Source organism: Mauremys reevesii, linkage group 3 (assembly GCF_016161935.1).
Source record: "Mauremys reevesii isolate NIE-2019 linkage group 3, ASM1616193v1, whole genome shotgun sequence".
In the NCBI taxonomy this organism is placed as follows: domain Eukaryota; kingdom Metazoa; phylum Chordata; order Testudines; family Geoemydidae; genus Mauremys; species Mauremys reevesii.
In genome coordinates, this window is record NC_052625.1 from 207,556,894 (window position 1) to 207,574,950 (window position 18,057).

An 18,057-nucleotide genomic window follows, 5' to 3' on the forward strand; every position below is an offset into this window, starting at 1 on the left:
CCCCAGCAGACGGGCCGTGGGATGGAGCTGGAGAGCAAAGGCAAAGAGCAGGCTGGAATAAGAGCTGCCTTTGGTGGGACTCAGCACCTCTCACTGGGGACCTAAGGAGACAGATTCAGAGACCGAGATGGGTCTGGCCCAGCTTGGCTGGCTCCTCGTGCTGGCTTGGCCGGGCTGGCAGACGCTGTAGCCAGGTGGCTGATCCTTGGCTCCCCTGTTTGGGCAGGCGGCTGGTGCCACTGCAGATCCGCCCCGGCAGCATCGCACTCAGACAGGGCACGGGGCAAGCCTCCTGCAGGGGCCTGGCTGGGCTGGACTCGCTGCAGGAGCCGTGCAGACAGACGGGGGGTCGCTGTGGCCCAAGGGCCAGTCTCAGAGGCCACAGACCTGTCCCTGAAGAGTTGTGGGAATCCCGGGGGCACCAAAGGGGTCGCTCCCTAGGGACTGGTCACAGGCTGGGCAGAGACCAGACCCTGTGGATCCCAGAGAGCCCCTCACCCCCCATTGCCCAGCCTGCCACGTGGCCCCTCACCCTCCCCACTGCCCGGCCTATGACATGGCTCCTCATCACACCCCCACTGCCCAGCCTGCCATGTGGCCCCTCACCCCCCCCCCACTGCCCAGCGGCTCCTCATCCCCCCCCACTGCCCAGCCTGCCACGTGGCCCCTCACCCCCCCCACTGCCCAGCCTGCCATGGGGCCCCTCACCCCCCCCACTGCCCAGCAGCTCCTCATCCCCCCCCACTGCCCAGCCTGCCACGTGGCCCCTCACCCGCCCCACTGCCCAGTGGCTCCTCATCCCTCCCCACTGCCCAGCCTGCCACGTGGCCCTCACCCGCCCCACTGCCCAGCCTATCACATGGCGCCTCATCACACCCCCACTGCCCAGCCTGCCATGTGGCCCCTCACCCCACTGCCCAGCGGCTCCTCATCCCCACTGCCCAGCCTGCCATGTGGCCCCTCACCCCCCCCACTGCCCAGAGGATCCTCATCATACCCCCACTGCCCAGCCTGCCATGTGGCCCCTCACCCCCCCCACTGACCAGCAGATCCTCATCACCCCACTGCCCAGCCTGCCACGTGGCCCCTCACTCCCCACACTGCCCAACAGCTCCTCATCACCCCACTGCCCAGCCTGCCACGTGGCCCTCATCCCCTCACTGCCCAGCGGCTCCTCATCACCCCACTGCCCAGCCTGCCACGTGGCCCTCACACACACCCACACTGCCCAGTGGCTCCTCATCACCCCACTGCCCAGCCTGCCACGTGGCCCCTCACCCCACTGCCCAGCCTGCCACGTGGCCCCTCACCCCCCCCACTGCCCAGCGGCTCCTCATCACCGCCCCACTGCCCAGCCTGCCACGTGGCCCTCACCCCACTGCCCAGCGGCTCCTCATCACCTCCCCACTGCCCAACCTGCCACGTGGCCCCTCACACACACCCCACTGCCCAGTGGCTCCTCATCACCCCACCCCACTGCCCAGCCTGCCACGTGGCCCCTCACTCCCCACACTGCCCAACGGCTCCTCATCATCCCCCCACTGCCCAGCCTGCCACGTGGCCCCTCACCCCTCACTAGCACTGTGCCCCCCAACCTTTTCCCCCCTCTGTCCAGGCAGAGAGCAACATGCCCCAACCAACCAGCCAGGGGGAAGTGTGTCCCATTCCCTGCCCCCCCAGTGACACTGTGTCTCCCACTGCCAACTAAGGGGCACCTGCTCCCCCCACTAATCAACTAGGGAGCACTGTCCTCCACATGCCAATCCAGGGGGCACCTTCCCCCCACCTCTGACACCTACCCCCTTTGGGGGCCCTGTCCCCCCCATGTCCCTCCCACCAAATCCTGGAGCTCACCAGGGTTACTATACCAACCACCCCCAACACCCCATCTGCCCTGCATGGGGGGCACATGCCCCCTCCCCCACACCCTAGCTCCACCCCCTCCCACTGGTCTCTTCACTCCCCCACGCTGCGCACCCTACCCACCCCTCTGGCTGCCTTAGGGTTTCGTGCAGCGTCGGGACAGGACCGGGTCCCACCCCACTGCCAGGGCCGTGTCTCTGGCTCCCTGGGCGGGGCCCCATCACGTTCGGGGGGCGTGGCACTAGCTCTGTGGGCGGGTCCCAGTGCTGGGGGCAGAAGGTGTGTTGGGTAGGGCACCCCATTCCAGCACTGGGGGCGGGGCTCCGGCTCTATGGGCGGGGTCTCAGTATTGGGGGCGGAACTCTGGGCGGGACTCCAGCCATGGGGGCGGGGCTCCGGCTCTATGGGCGGGGTCTCAGTATTGGGGGCGGGATTCTGGGCGGGACTCCAGCACTGGGGGCGGGGGCGCAGCATTGGGGGCGGGACTCTGGGTGGGACTCCAGCACTCCGGTTCTATGGGCGGGGCTCCGCTTCTATGGGCGGGGCTCCGCGTTGGGGGCGGGGCTCCGGCTGTAAGGCGTGTGGCCAGGCTCTGGGGAGTTTCTTCGACTTAGGTGTGGGGCTGGCGCGATGCGTCGCCCTGGAGGGGACCTGGGACGTGTCCAGATGTAGGGGCGGAGCTTTGGCCGGGGGCGGAGCTCTGTGCGAAGGGGCGGGGCTCTGCGGGCCCTACTGCCCGCACACACCTGGCTGGAGCCGCGAGGGTCCCGCAGCCGGAGCCAGGGCTGGTGCCGCTCGCAGCCCCGGGGAGCCCGGCCCGCCGGAGCTCAGCCCCGCACTCCCAGGGCGCAGCAGCCGGAGCCGAGATGGACCCCGAGTCTGGGGCCGGGGACCTGGAGACCGCCCGGCTGGTGAGCGCCCGGGGCAGCCGCAGCACCGGCACCCGGCGCCTCAAGAGGTAAAGGAGCCGCCAGCCCTGCTGAGATCGGGCCCACAGCCTGCCCCCGGGGCCTCTCCGTCCTTCCCTCCGTCCCACCCCGCTCCCTTCATCTCCTATCCCCCGTCAAATCCCCCTACATCCACCCCCCTCCATCCCACTCCCGTCCCTTCACCTCCTATCCCCCTCCATCCATCCACCCTTAAATCCCCCTACATCCACCCCCTCCCGTCCCTTCACCTCCTATTCCCCATCCACCCCCTTAAATCCCCCTCCACCCACGCTGCCCTTCATCTCCTATCCCCGTCAAATCCCCTACATCCACCCCTCCATCCATCCCCTCCATCCATCCCCTTTAAATCCCCTCCACCCCCTCCATCCCACCCCTCCCTTCACCTCCTATCCCCTCCACCCACCTCCATCCCATCCCCTTCCATCCGCCCTCCACCCCCGGCCCCTCCATCTCTCCGTCCTCCAGCCCCGTCCTATCCCCCCCCCCGCCGCTCCGTCCGCTGCCCCCTCCCCCCCGACAGCGCGGAGACCGGGCGGAGGCGGCGAGGCTGCCCCTGGACGTGACCCTTCTCCAGGGCAGGAACGGGAAGCGCTGGGGGAAAGAACCCTGTGACCCGCCCCGCTGCGCCCCGGCCCTGGGCCTCCCCACGTCCCCCAGTGGAGCCCCCAGCCCCCCCTTCAGACAGGAGCTGGGTCCACTCCAGAGCCCAGGGCGCGTTCCCTGCAGAGACCCGGAGCGCAGGGGGTGGGGTCCCTCTGCCCCCCCCCGTGTGCGTCTGGGGGGGAGGGTCGGTCCCTCTGCCCCCCCCCGTGTGCGTCTGGGGGGGAGGGTCGGTCCCTCTGCCCCCCCCTGGGTGCGTCTGGGGGGGAGGGTCGGTCCTCTGCCCCGTGTGCGTCTGGGGAGGGTCGGTCCTCTGCCCCGTGTGCGTCTGGGGAGGGTCGGTCCTCTGCCCCCTGTGTGCGTCTGGGGAGGGTCGGTCCCTCTGCCCCCCCCGTGTGCGTCTGGGGGGGAGGGTCGGTCCCTCTGCCCCCCCATGTGTGCGTCTGGGGGGGAGGGTCGGTCCCTCTGCCCCCCCATGTGTGCGTCTGGGGGGGAGGGTCGGTCCCTCTGCCCCCTGTGTGCGTCTGGGGGGGGAGGGTCGGGCCCTCTGCCCCCCCCCCATGTGCGTCTGGGGGGGAGGGTCGGTCCCTCTGCCACCCCCCCGTGTGTGCGTCTGGGGAGGAGGGTCGGTCCCTCTGCCACACCCCCCCCGTGTGCGTCTGGGGAGGAGGGTCGGTCCCTCTGCCCCCTGTGTGCGTCTGGGGGGGAGGGTCGGTCCCTCTGCCCCCCCCGTGTGTGTGTCTGGGGGAGTCTGTTCCTCTGCCCCTCTGTGTGTGTTGTGGGGGGAGGGTCAGCCCCTTTGCTCCCCCCACTGGGTGTCTGTGGGCTCCTGTCCCTCGGTCCCCCTTGCCCCATGCTCGATGGTAAATGATTGTTGGCAGTTGGCGTGTGGGGTGTGTGTGGGGGGGGGGCTCCCAGGCTGGGGAATTTAGGGCTATATGGAGGCCATGGTGCAGGGGTCAGAGCCCCACTCTCCGGGCGGGGAGGGTGATTGGGCTCTGTGGGATCTCTGCAGGCAGCAGGAGAATGGGGGTGCAGCGGGAGCTGGGGAGTGTCTGGGGACTCCCCCGTGCCGCAGTAACCACAGGGCACAACACTGCTCTAAGCTTCGCTGCTGCGGTTGGCTTTGCTGGGCCACTGCACCAAACGCACGTGACTCCTGGTGCTGGGCTGAGAGCAGGATCCTGGTGGGTGGGAGCTGGGCCCTGGCGAGGGTCGGGGCCTGAGGAGCTGCATCTGTATCCGCAAAGAGACCAAGCTGCAGCTTCCACAGGGCTGGGGGCGGGGCAAGGGGTGCTGGGAGGAAGGGGGGACCTTACCCAGGGAACTGGTAAGGTAAGAGCTAACAACAGCTCCCGGAGCAGGCCAGGGGTGCGGCTGGGGACGCAGGCGTCTGCTGGGGCAGGGCTGCAGGAGCAGAGTGGGGTGAGCACCACTGGGCGGTCGGCAGTACCCGTCTGTGCACCTGGCTGGCAGTGCCAGAAAGATCTGCAGCTTCAGGGCATGGGGCCTTTGGCACAGACCTTCCCTGGCTGCTAGAAGGGCCCCAAATGCCCCCCATGGTAAGAGCCACTGAAATCCTGGGCTGTGGGGTGGACTCTGGCCCCTGCATGCCCCCCAAGGGCGAGGCAATGGCCATCTGGTGCCAGGGCATTTCAGTCCTTGGTGGGGGCACACGCGTGGCCACACAGATAGCCGGCTCCCAGGGCCCCTCCCAGCCCAGCCAGACTCATCACTCTTCCTGGGCACAGAGATAAGCCCTGGAGGTGAAGGGGGGGAGGGCTGTGCTGCATTCCCTGCATAGGGAGATCAATGGGTCAGCCCCTGGGACTGGGGGCAGGGGGGCTATAGCCTGTCTCTGCAGCACTGGCTAGCACAGCGCATGGCGGGCCAGACCCCGGTATAGGCCACGAGCCCGAGAACATGGCCAGGGCCTGGTGGGCGGCTGCGGGGGCACCTGGTCCCTGCTGCCATAGCGTCCCTGCTGCTGTTACCGGCACAAGCGAGACCGACCCCTGCTGCCGGCACCCCTCGGACAGCCATGCAGAGCCCCCGGGGGCAAACAGCCAGGCCATGCAGCCTGGGGGCTGCCCCAGGGCCGTGTGGTGCAGGGAGTCAGCACTGCCCCCCCCCCCACCTACACGGGGGGCGGCAGGACAGCAGCGCTGCTGAATGCCCCCTGCTCCTAGCGAAGACAGGCTCTATCATCGCTGGCACCTGGGTGAGCCCCTGTCACCGACCCCCAGGGCCGGGCTACAGCCCAGCCTGGGAACAGGCTCTGGGAATGGGAGGGGCCTTCCGTGACCCTGATTTCCCCCTCCCCCCCACCCCAGGGGTCCCACTCCTCCCCCAGGGTGAGCCATGCGGCCTCCCCGCCTCCTGAGACTGGGCCCCACCCGGGAGCTCCGGGCAGCGAGTCTGGGACAGACCCTGGGGGGACGTGTCCTCTCCTCCGGGATCAGTGCCCCTCGCCCAGCGCCTGCAGGGACACTCACCCAGCACTGTGAAACCAGGCGGGTTTATTGGTCACCTGGCGCACGGCCCAGGCAGCCCCTCGGGCCGCCCAGAGACCTGACTGACGGTTACAGCCCAGCCCAGCTGCAGTGACCCCCGTGGTTCAAGCTCTGTCCCCCCGTCTGTCCGATCTCCTTTGTCAGACTCCTGGGGTGCCCCCGACTGCTCCCCACAGCCCACACTTAACCCCCCCCGGCCTTTGTTCCCGAGCGGGGGATGGGGCTCAGCCCCCTGCGGAGAGGCAGGACCACGTCTCTCTGGGTCGCTGGTCGCCAGGTGTCCGCGTCCTGGCCATGGGATCTGCCCTTGTCTTCTCGAGAGCTGCATGGAGATGGGACCTAGGCCGCCAGGCGCCGTCCACACCTGTCTTCACCTGCCCCAGAGCCAGGGGCGGCTCTAGAGCCCAGCGGGGCAAGCAGCCGCCTGGGGCGGCCCTTTCCCAGGGGGGCGGCAGGCTGGGCCGGTGGACCTGCCGCAGTCATGCCTGCGGGAGGTCCAACGACCGGACCTGCCGCAGGCATGACTGGTCCCGCGGCTCGGCTGGACCTCCCGCAGGCATGACTGCGGCAGCTCAACCAGAGCCGCCGGACCAGCGAACCGTCCGCAGCTGCGGGAGGTCCAGCTGAGCCGCGCGACCAGCGGACCATCCGCAGTCATACCCGCGGCAGGTCCACTGCTCCCGCGGCTCGGGGGCGCCTCCCGGGCATCATTGCTTGGGGCGGCCAAATTTGTAGAGCCGCCCCTGCCCAGAGCCCCCAGACCTCCCACCCGCGGGGGAACAGTGCCGCACGCAGGGGAAACTGAGGCATGTACAGGACTCATAGACATATTACAGAAAATTTCCACTTTGTCACAAGCCCCTACTGAGAGCCGGGGCGTCGGCACCCAGAGCTGTGCTTTCAGACCAGCGCTGCCTCTCTCACACCTGGCTCCTTTCGGGGAGAGTTGGAGACTAAAGACCCAGGAGAAGTGGAGGGCCCTGCCCCCACCCGCCCCGCTGGTCCTTGGCCTGTGTGCCCTGGGGCATGGCCCAGGCTTTGGGAGGTGCTGGTTTAAAGAGTGGGGGTGGGGATGTGGGGAGGAGGGGGTCAAGGGACCTGACTGTGACTGGCTCCCATGGCTAGATCTCGTGTTCCCGTCTCCAGGCCAGCTACCCCGGTGCCACCAACGCTGCGCCGCTCAGAGACCCTGGCCCGATGAGCCTGCCCTGCTCCGGGACCCCCTGGGGTGGGGGGATGCTCCAGTCCCCACCAGCTGCATCCAGCTCCCAGCGGGGCAGAGAGAATCGCATCAGTGTGGGGCCTGGTGCAGCTGGGGATGCAGCCCTGCCCGGAGCCTGTGACACGGGGCTTGGGCAGGGGCTCTCGGGCGAACACGCCAGGCCCTGCACGCTGCGGGCAGTGGGTGCGCAGGCATCGGCCCAGCCAGCTGTCTGCACTGGGGCTGCTGGGGCCGAGCGAGAGGCTGGCGGGGTCTCTGCAGCCCCTAGATGGATGGGAGCGCTGGCCCCACAGTTCTACCCACCGGCCACAGCTGCCTTGAGCAGCCAGGGTGGGGCCCTGCCTGTGGGGCTCCTGGCTCTGGCCTGGGGCTCAGGTGCCCTGCTCCAGCTCCGACCAGCACCGCCACCAGAGCAGCTCTGTGGGCTCCCCACTGGATCCCCAGCCCTGGGACAGAGCCCCCCTCCCCCGAGCCCCCAAGCGGCCAGCGACAGGCCGGGGGGAGGGAGAATGGGGCGGTTTTGGGGGTGGGGAGGGACGTGGAGCTAGGGCTGCAGTGTGGGGCGATGGGCGGGGGAGGGGAGCGCGGCGACGTGACACATTGTTCTGCTGCCAGGATCACCGTCTGCTTTATAGCTGGAGCCATTTAGGGGGTGCCGAGGCGTGAAATAACGAACCGCTCTCGGGGGAGCAGGGCTCAGCTCCCGGGAGGGAGAGCGGCTGCCTCAAGGCCCCTCTCCTGACTCTGCGATGCCGCTTGCTCCCGACCCACAGCCCCAGGCCCCCCATCCCCAGCTGTGCCCCTGCCCCTCTCCCCGACCCACAGCCCCCGACCCGGGACCCCTTCCCCAGCTGTGCCGGTGGCCCTCTCCCCGACCCACAGCCCCCGACCCGGGACCCCCCTTCCCCAGCTGTGCCGGTGGCCCTCACTCCCGACCCACAGCCCCCCCCCCCGGGCCCCCCAGCCCCTGCTCTGCCCCTCTCCTCTGACCCACAGCCCTCCCAACCCGGGCCCCTCCATCCCCAGCTCTGCCAGTGCCCCTCTCCCCTGACCCACAGACCCTGCTAGCCCAGCCCTGCCCCCAACCAGCTCTGCCAGTGCCCCTCAGTCCTGACCCACAGCCCCCTGCTAACCCCGCCCTGAGCTCCCCTCAGCTCTGCTGGTGCCCTTCAATCCCAACCTGACCCCATATCCCTGCCCCAGAGACCTGACCAGCAGTCACCCCCCAACTGTTCCAGGTTTGGGCACCCCTGGGGAACCCGGGCTTGGGGTGATGTCCCAGGGCCACCAGGTTCCCCACTTGCCCGTGGCCTCTCCCAGGAGCCTGGGCCATGGGGGGACCCCAGCCAAGCCGGTGTCATGGCCTCACTCCATTGCTACCTAGCAGCAGATGAGGGCAGCTGCTGGGTCGGTGACAGCCCCTCCCGTCCCGGTTCCCAGCCCTGCTCTGGGCCCGGCAGGGCGGGGGCGGGGGGGGGAGGGGCTGGGCCAGGTGTCCCGTGAGCTCTTGGAACTGGGGTGACCTTCGCACTGACCCCCTTGTCTTAGTCTCTTCACAGGCTCCCAGGAGCCCGCCCCCGGCCTGCCCCTGGAGACCAGCCCCGTGGCTCCGTCCCTGGAGCTGGAGCTGGAGCGGCGCCTGGCCAGGCACTGCCACCGCAGCCCCCCCGCCCCCAGCCAGAGCCGTGCGGAGCTGCAGGCCTGCCAGAAGCTGGGCATCACCTGCGCCATCTGCTTCGTCTTCATGGTCGGCGAGGTCGTCGGTAAGGTGGCTTGTTCCTGGCTCCGCTCAGCCCGTGCTGCGGGACGTCCTGCTCTGCACCGTGCTCGTGTCCCGGCTGGCAGGCGCAGCCCGGGTCTCTGGGGGCCAGGAGAGAGGTGCCTGGTGCAGCCCCCGTGGGATGGGCAGCTCCCCTCACCCGCTGCCAGGGTCCCCACATTCATGGGAGCTCCCTGGCAGTGCGAGGGGACGCTGTGGCAGTGCCCAGCGCTCTGGGGAAGGAGCCAGCCCCCGCAGGCCGGAGCGGAGGGCAGAGGTGCTGCCTGGGGGCTGTGGGGGAGCCCTGCCAGCACCTGGCGCTGAGCTGGCCAATCTCTACTGCAGGCGGGTACCTGGCACACAGCCTGGCCATCATGACTGACGCTGCCCACCTGCTGGCGGACGTGGGGAGCATGTCGGTCAGCCTCTTCTCCCTGTGGGTCTCCGCCAGGCCGCCCACCAAGGCCATGACCTTCGGCTGGCACCGCTCAGGTAAGGGCCCCGCCAGGCCGTGGCTCCAGCCCTCACAGACCTTCCCCTGCCGTGCCGGGGCGACCTGGGGGCTTATTTCCCTGAGCCCGTGGGGAGCTGGGGGGGCAGAGCTCTCACCCCCAGGCCACAGGCAGATCCTCCCCGTGGGCCACCTTGGTACACCTCCCACGATGCCTTGCCCCACACAGGCTTCACGGACCCCCAGTTCTGTGCTTTGCCCCAGCTAAGTGCCCCATCCGTGTGCCAGCCCCCCAGGGGTCCCGCTCTCCCCTCAGGGTCTGTGCTATACCCCAGCTAAGTGCCCCATCTATGTGCCAGCCCCCCAGGGGTCCCGCTCTCCCCCCAGGTCTGTGCTTTGCCCCGTCTATGTGCCAGCCCCCCGGGGGTCCCGCTCCCCCAGGTCTGTGCTTTGCCCCAGCTAAGTGCCCCCATCTACGTGCCAGCCCCCCAGGGGTCCTGCTCTTCCCCCAGGTCTGTGCTTTGCCCCATCTACGTGCCAGCCCCCCAGGGGTCCCGCTTTCCCCCCAGGTCTGTGCTTTGCCCCAGCTAAGTGCCCCATGTATGTGCCAGCCCCCCAGGGGTCCCGCTCTCCCCCCAGGTCTGTGCTTTGCCCCGTCTGTGTGCCAGCCCCCCAGGGGTCCCGCTCTCCCCCCAGGTCTGTGCTTTGCCCCGTCTATGTGCCAGCCCCCCAGGGGTCCCGCTCTCCCCTCAGGGTCTGTGCTATACCCCAGCTAAGTGCCCCGTCTGTGTGCCAGCCCCCCAGGGGTCCCGCTCTCCCCTCAGGGTCTGTGCTATACCCCAGCTAAGTGCCCTGTCCATGTGCCAGCCCCCCAGGGGTCCTGCTTTCCCCCCCAGGGTCGGCCACACAGCCTCACTGCCTCCGATCCTGAGCCCCTGGGCTCCAGCCCCCTGCCTCAGCCCGTTGCCCTGCCCAGTGAGTCCCACTGAGCCAGACGCCCAGGAGAGACTCAGCCGCTCTGCAGGGACCCCTGCGCCCACCAGTGCCTGCAGCGACACCAGGCAGCCTCTCCCCAGAGCCGGTCTCGGGCCCCTGGGCACGGCGTGGGGGGCCCTGGGCTTGGCCCAGAGAATTCGGGGTTAAGTCCCTGCTGGCCAACGCCAGGGCCGCTGGCGTGCAGGTTCCTCCCTGTCTCAGTCTCTGTCAGTCCCAGCAGGTGAGAGCTGCCGTGTCTCTGGTGAGCCCAGCTCTGGTCCCGGCTCCTGTCACCTCTGCTCCATGGCCCTTCTCCTGCAGTGCCGGATCCGCGCTCAGGCCTTCCCGTGGCCAGATCACTGGTCCAGGCCTTCGGGCACCCATTGTCTGGAGCTTCCCTGATGGGCTGGTTCTAGCCAGGCCTAGTGACCCCCTGGGCTGACCCTAGGCTGCCCTGTGGCCCCCCGGTCTCCTGCCCTTGGCACCGTGTGCACGGCAGCGCCAGGCACAGAGGGAAACCGAGGCAGGCATGGGCTGCTGTGACGGAGCGATTCTGGCGGGACCCAACTGAGAGTGCCAATTCAGGACCAATTGCTTAAATGGGGCACTTACAGCCCTAGGCTGGGGTTTCTCCACCTCTAAGGCAAACCAAACCAGCCAGACAAAAGGGACTTTGGTCTCACCCCACTGGCTAACCACAAGTCACACAAGCAATTTCCTTAGACACTCCAGTCTCCCAGTATCACCACCAGTGCACTCGTCCTGGGGATAAATGGTTATGAAAACCAACACCCCAATAAAAGAAAAAGGTTCTCTCAATCCCAAACGACCAAGCCCCAGACCCAGGTCAATATACACATCAGATCTTACCCACAAATCACGCTGTTGCCAATCCTTTAGAATCTAAAATCTAAAGGTTTATTTACAAAGGGAAAAAGGTAGAGATGAGAGGTAGAATTGGTTAAATGGAATCAATTACATACAGTGATGGCAAAGTTCTTAGTTCAGGCTTGTAGCAGTGATGGAGTAAACTGCAGGTTCAAATCAAGTCTCTGGAACATCCCCAGCTGGGATGGGTCATTCAGTCCTTTGTTCAGAGCTTCAGTTTGTAGCAAAGTTCCTCCAGAGGTAAGAAGCAGGATTGAAGACAAGATGGAGATGAGGCATCAGCCTTAGATAGGCCTTTCCAGGTGTAAGAACCTCTTTGTTCTTACTGTGGAAAATTACAGCAAAATGGAGTCTGGAGTCACATGGTCAAGTCCCTGCACTTCGCTGAGGCTTTGGCTACACTTGTACTTCAAAGCGCTGCCGCGGCAGCGCTTTGAAGCGCTAAGTGTAGTCAAAGCGCCAGCGCTGGGAGAGAGCTCTCCCAGCGCTGTCCGTACTCCACCTCCCTGTGGGGAATAACGGACAGCGCTGGGAGCCGCGCTCCCAGCGCTGGGGCTTTGACCACACTGGCGCTTTGCAGCGCCGCAATTTGCAGCGCTGGAGCGGGTGTGTTTTCACACCCTGCTGCAGCGCTGCAAATTTGCAAGTGTAGCCAAGGCCTGAGTTACAAGGCGTATCTGCCTCCTCTCAATGGGTCAGTTGTAGCTGATGGTCCTTAATGGGCCATCAAGCAGGCTAGGCAGAGCTAACACCAACTTGTCTGGGGTGTCACCCAGAAGCAGAGCACAAATTTGAAATACAGACAGTACAGAACCAATATACATAACGTCAACTACAAAATGATACAGACACACAGACAGCACAATCATAACCAGCAACCCAGAGCCTGGTCTTAGACACCTTATATGACCCCCTTTATACAAGATTTGGTGCTACTACAGGACCTTGGTTGCAACCCATGTTCTGTATGGTCCCAGTTTATATCAATAACGTCACAGCTGCGCACAGACATTGCCAGTGTCCCTGCAGCAACGGGCCCCGCAGGCAGGTCTTTAACCCCGTCCTCCCTGTGGGACGTGGATGGGTCCCAGCCTGGCTGCTCCTGGCCACTCCCCTCCGCCCCCATAGCTGCGGGCGGCGCTGACTGCTGCCCCGTGCCTGCAGAGACGCTGAGCGCCCTGGCCTCCGTGCTGTCCATCTGGGTCGTGACCGGAGTCCTGGTGTACCTGGCCTCAGCCCGCATCATCAGCAACGACTACGAGATCGACGCACGTGCCATGCTGGTCACCTCCGCCTGCGCCGTGGGCATCAACGTCATGTACGTGGGCCCCCTGCCCCCCGGATCCCTGCCTGCCGCCCCCCCTCAGATCCCTGCCCCCTGGATTGCAGCCCCCCTGGATCCCTGCCTGCCTGCCGCCCCCACCCTGGGATCCCTGGCACCCTGATCCCTGAGCCCCGATCACTGTCCACCCTGCCCAGGTGACTTCCCCCCCACCCTAGAATGTTGCCCTCAGCCTCCCTGGATTACACCCCTCCCCACCTCACCTGTTCCTGCCTCTGCCCAGCCCCCAGTCAATGCCCACCCACCTTGCCCGTTCCAGGGTGGGGGTCTCTGGGATCTGCGGCCCCCGGGGCTCTGTGTCTGCCCGTGGCCGCTCAGGCTCCCCACTTCCCTCCAGCATGGCCTACATCCTGCACCAGTCGGTCACGGGCCACGGCCACGCCCGGGGCTACGAGAAGATGGAGGAGAGTCCTGGCTGCTGCGCGCCCCCCGGGAGCCCCCTGCCCGGCAGCACCAGCGTGCGCGCCGCCTTCGTGCATGTGGTGGGGGACCTGCTGCAAAGCCTTGGGGTGCTGACAGCGGCCACCGTCATCTACGTGGAGGTACGGCACGAACAACCCCAGGCCAGCCTCTAACGCGGCCCTGCCTCGGGCGCCCCCGCTAACCGCTTCCCTCCGTCCCCGCTAACCGCCTCCCTCCGTCTGCCGCCCGGCGCCCCCGCTAACCGCCTCCCTCCACCCGGCACCCCCGCTAACCACCTCCCTCCACCTGGCGCCCCCGCTAACCGCCTCCCCCCGCCCCCGCTAACCGCTTCCCTCCGTCCCCGCTAACCGCCTCCCTCCGTCTGCCGCCCGCCGCCCCCGCTAACCGCCTCCCTCCACCCGGCACCCCCGCGACCCCCCGCCCCCCCCCGGGCGCCCCCGCGAACCGCCCCCCACCGCCCCCGCTAACCGCTTCCCTCCGTCCCCGCTAACCGCCTCCCTCCGTCTGCCGCCCGGCGCCCCCGCTCACCGCCTCCCGCCGTCCCCGCTAACCTCCTGCCTCCTCCCGGCACCCCCGCTAACCGCGTCCCTCCACCCGGCACCCCCGCTAACCGCCTCCCTCCACCCGGCGCACCCGCTAACCGCCTCCCTCCACCCGAAGCACCCGCTAACCGCCTCCCGCCGTCCCGCTAACCGCCTCCCACCGCCCCGCTAACCGCCTCCACCGCCCCGCTAACCGCCTCCCTCCGCCCGGCACCCCCGCTAACCGCCTCCCTCCGCCCGGCACCCCCGCTAACCGCCTCCCTCCGCCCGTCGCCCCTGCTAACTGCCTCCCTCCCCCCGGCGCCCCCGCTAACCGCCTCCCGCCGCCCGGCGCCCCCGCTAACCACCTCCCGCTGTCCCCGCTAACCGCCTCCCTCCGTCCGCCGCCCGCCGGCCCCCCTAACCCCCTCCCGCCGCCCCCGCTAACCACCTCCCTCCGTCCGGTGCCCCCGCTAACCGCCACCCTCCACCCGGCGCACCCGCTAACCGCCTCCTTCCGCCCGGCGCCACCGCCTCCCGGCGCCCCCGCTAACCGCCTCCCTCCCTCCGCCCGGCGCCCCTGCTAACCGCCTCCCTCCACCCGGCGCCCCGCTAACCGCCGTCCGGCGCCCCCGCTAACCTCCTCCCTCCGCCCGGCACCCCCGCTAACCACCTCCCGCTGTCCCCGCTAACCGCCTCCCTCCGTCCGCTGCCCGGTGCCCCCGCTAACCGCCTCCCTCCTCCCGCCGTCCCCGCTAACCACCTCCCATCGTCCCCGCTAACCGCCTCCCTCCGTCCGCGCCCCGCTAACCGCCTCCCTCCGTCCGGCGCCCCCGCTAACCGCCTCCCTCCTCCCGCTGGCCGGCGCCCCCGCTAACCGCCTCCCTCCTCCCGCTGGCCGGCGCCCCCGCTAACCACCTCCCGCCGTCCCCGCTAACCACCTCCTGCCTCCCTCCGTCCGGCGCCCCCGCTAACCGCCTTCCTCCGTCCGCCGCCCGGCGCCCCCGCTAACCGCCTCCCTCCTCCCGCCGTCCCCGCTAACCACCTCCCGCCTCCCTCTGCCCGGCACCCCTGCTAACCACCTCCCGCCGTCCCCGCTAACTGCCGCCCGGCGCCCCCGCTAACCGCCTGTGACGGTGCTGCCCGTGGGAGCCAGCTGAGGTCACTCAATCAGGGTGAACTGCAAACCAAACGGGGCAGATAAACCCCAAACGCTGGTGGTTATTCCAATACTTAGATTTACCAAGCCAGCACAGAACAGCTTCTGAAGTACCTCACTGGTTACTCAGAAGTTTAAACAATGCAATTCCCTTAAAGTGCCCAGCCTCAGGCCTCCATCCAGACACACCTGTCAGATATGCTGATGATTCCTGAAAAAGTTATCTCATCATATAAAAGAAAAGGTTCTTCCAATCCCAAAGGATCAGCCACATACCCAGGTCCAATTATAACTTAGATCTTACCCAAAATACACACTATAGCCAATTCTTATTAACTAAGCTAAAATTTATTTAAAAAGAAAAGATAGAGAGTGTTGGTTAAAAGATTAATCTACAGACAGACTTGAATTCAATTCTTGAGGTTCAGATACACAGCAGAGATGAGCTTGTAGTTGCCAAAAGTCCCTTTAGAAATAGTCCATAGGTTATAGTCCAATGTCCATATTCAGGGTGGCTCCACTCAATGACTGGGGATCTCAATCCTTGTGGCTTAAGGTTTCCCCCTCTTGAAACCCAAAGCAGATCTGAGATGAAGAAGGATCGTGTCCCAGGCTTCTTATACATTTCCAGCAGCCTTTCGGCCTGAGAAAACAATAGGCTCAACTCCTTCTCCCAAACATCCCGGCAATTAGCACAGAGTAATTTATCCATTAAACAGTTCAGATACAGGTTAGCACAACCTTCAAAGAGACACACAGACAATAACACTATTTCACTCAAGTATCATCATAAATGTTAATATTCCTTTTTTTGATCTTTGAATTAAAACTATAGCAATAGACAAGACTTGTTTGCTGCCATCACAAGCCCTGAGCAAACATCTCCCCTTCTACCTCTAACAATGCAGACTTGCATTTCAAAGCTCTAGTCATTTACATATCTTCCTAACCCGTCCTTAAGGTTCACCCATGGGTCAGGTCAGTCTATGAATTAATTAACTCTTTCTGGCCCTGTCACCTTTCAATGAGATATTATATCACAGTCATAACGTCACACCCCCAACGCAAAATTGATGCAGGAAGGGATGACACAAACATCACTGACTGCATCCCAAAAGCTCCCCATTCTGGGTTTTGTCTTATTACAGCTTGCATTGGGTTAGAAGCCATGTCACTGTATAACAGAAATGGTTTACCCAACTCATGTTTAATAACATGATTGAATCTTTTTATGAACTCAAGGTAAAACTCGCTTAGAACAATAATGGATTGGATTCGCTTTGACACACCAGTAACCAAATCTGTCCTCAGCCCCTGAAGCACAGACTGCTCACTCACAGAATCAGCCTGGAGACAGTCCTGTTCCAACACCATTGTCCTCCCAACACGCTGGCCACACCCAGCCACTTGGTCATAGGGCTGCTCAACTTTCTTAACAGCTCTTACTCCATCTGAGACCTTTTCAAAGCTGCCCACACTGGATCTCTCAAAAGGAAAGTCAGTGGATCCATTTACAACAGAAAATTTTTGGCTGTTAGGAACTGACACTTTTTTGATTAAATTACTTTCACACCCTTTAGTCGCAGTAAACTGCTTGCACAGATTACCAGGAGGATTTCTCTCCTTAGCAGCTTCTCTAAGCAACAATTTACCTTTCACAGAAATTCTGCTCTTACCCTCTTCACCCAGGGCTTGCTCTAAAGGAACACTTTTCTGAGCCACAACAGACTCTTTCTGGGTTTTACTTACATTCATGATCACCTCAGGCCCAACAGGCAGATTTTTATACAATTCCCTTTTAGGCAAACCTACAGACTTTCTAGATAACAGGTTAGAAGCAATTTCCTTTCCTTGGCCATGAACCAGTTCAGGAATCTTTTCCTTTTTGCTACAAGTTGTCAAACTGTCAGTAGGTAACACACTTAAATCACCTTCATGCTCTCCTTGTGCCCTGGCTAGGGTATCACCCTGATCAGACAGAGTTGCTACACCCTTTTCCAACCACACATTAGCAACTGGCAAACTACAAGCACCAGAACTGTCTGGTCTTTGGGACCTTGCTATGACACTAACTGGATGCAACCTAGTCACAGTGCCATTCTCCCCAGCAGACACAAACTCAGGATTATTCCCTTCCTGGGCTTTAGCTGTATTTACAACCAACTCCGAGACAACTGAATTACCCTTAACCATTACAGGCTGAAAGGCCCCTTCTGTTTGCTCCACAGACACAGAATAGCCGGAGACACATTCTCCTTCACCAGACACACAGCTTGGGATTTCACTTCCCTTGTCCCAGCACATAGGGCTGTTCACAGACAACTGCTTGGAGACTGGGGTAGCTCCCTCCATAGGCAAGTCAATACCCCTGACAGACACAGGCACATTGCCTTCACTGTCACATTTCTCCACACAGGGCACAGGTAAGGGACAGGGACACTTATTTTCCACTATCCCTCCCTTTCCAAACTGCTGACTAGACAAAGCCATTAGCTCACAAGGCTGCCTAGGCTTATCCAGACTTTTCCTACCAGGCACATTGCCTCTCCCAACAGATAAGCTGCTGCTCTTTTCACTACACTGAGCTACTTTTAGCAAATTACAGTTACCCATTTCAGGTTCACTTCTACAAGCTGTACTAGCCACCAATCCATTACCCATCACAGATCTACCCTCTCCTTCCTCAGTTAGGGCTTTCACCTGACCATCCATTTTAATCTGCTCCTGAGAAACATTTTCCTCCCCAATGAGATCTGAGACATCAGACAGACATTCAGAAACTTCATTCCCAGACACACTGCTTTCTTGCACAGACAAACAGATATTTCTCCCCAGGTTAGAACTCCCATCTCCCCAGCCATAGCAAAACTGGTTAAACACAGAAAACTGCCCAGAATAATACCACATATCAACATTGTTATAAACTGGACTTTTAAGAGGATACAGTCTCTGCTGTTCTTCCATTGCTTTTTTGACTTGGAGCTGGAGTCTAGCAGTTTCTTGTTGCATCTTGTGAGTCTCCTGCTGCACCTTGCGAGTCTCCTCCTCAGCAGCCAGCAGCTTCAGACGCCCCTTACGAGCTTTTTCTTCTCTCTCAGCAGCCTCCTTCTTTCTTTCAGCAGCCTCTTTCTCTCTTTCAGCAGCTTCTTTCTCTCTTTCAGCAGCTTCTCTTTCGAATTCAGCTATTTTTTGCCTTTCCAGCAATCGAAGATCTGCTAGTTTCTGTTCATGCTCCAGTTGCAGTTTATTTGCTGCCTTATTTATTCTAATTGTTTCTGCATTTTCTGTAGCATCAGGTAAGGGCCGTGCTCCTGCCTCCTGATCACTGGCCGTTAACAGATCTCTCATTTCTTGATTTGTAGCTTTCTTTCTAAAGCTTATCCCCTCTTCT

The 18,057-nt window shown here is 63.6% G+C and overlaps 1 protein-coding gene across 1 annotated transcript in view; it reads left to right on the plus strand.

Annotated features, from left to right (window-relative positions):
- Positions 1-2,530: 2,530 nt before the first annotated feature.
- The window catches only part of SLC30A3 (solute carrier family 30 member 3), a 39,259-nt gene continuing 23,732 nt past the window's right edge, over positions 2,531-18,057 (plus strand). Inside the window, exons 1-5 of the mRNA XM_039531508.1 lie at positions 2,531-2,821; positions 8,697-8,911; positions 9,253-9,399; positions 12,386-12,539; positions 12,901-13,105. Of these exons, the coding sequence (XP_039387442.1) occupies positions 2,730-2,821; positions 8,697-8,911; positions 9,253-9,399; positions 12,386-12,539; positions 12,901-13,105 (813 nt within the window). The 5' untranslated portion in view covers positions 2,531-2,729. The remainder of the gene's footprint in view (positions 2,822-8,696; positions 8,912-9,252; positions 9,400-12,385; positions 12,540-12,900; positions 13,106-18,057) is intronic.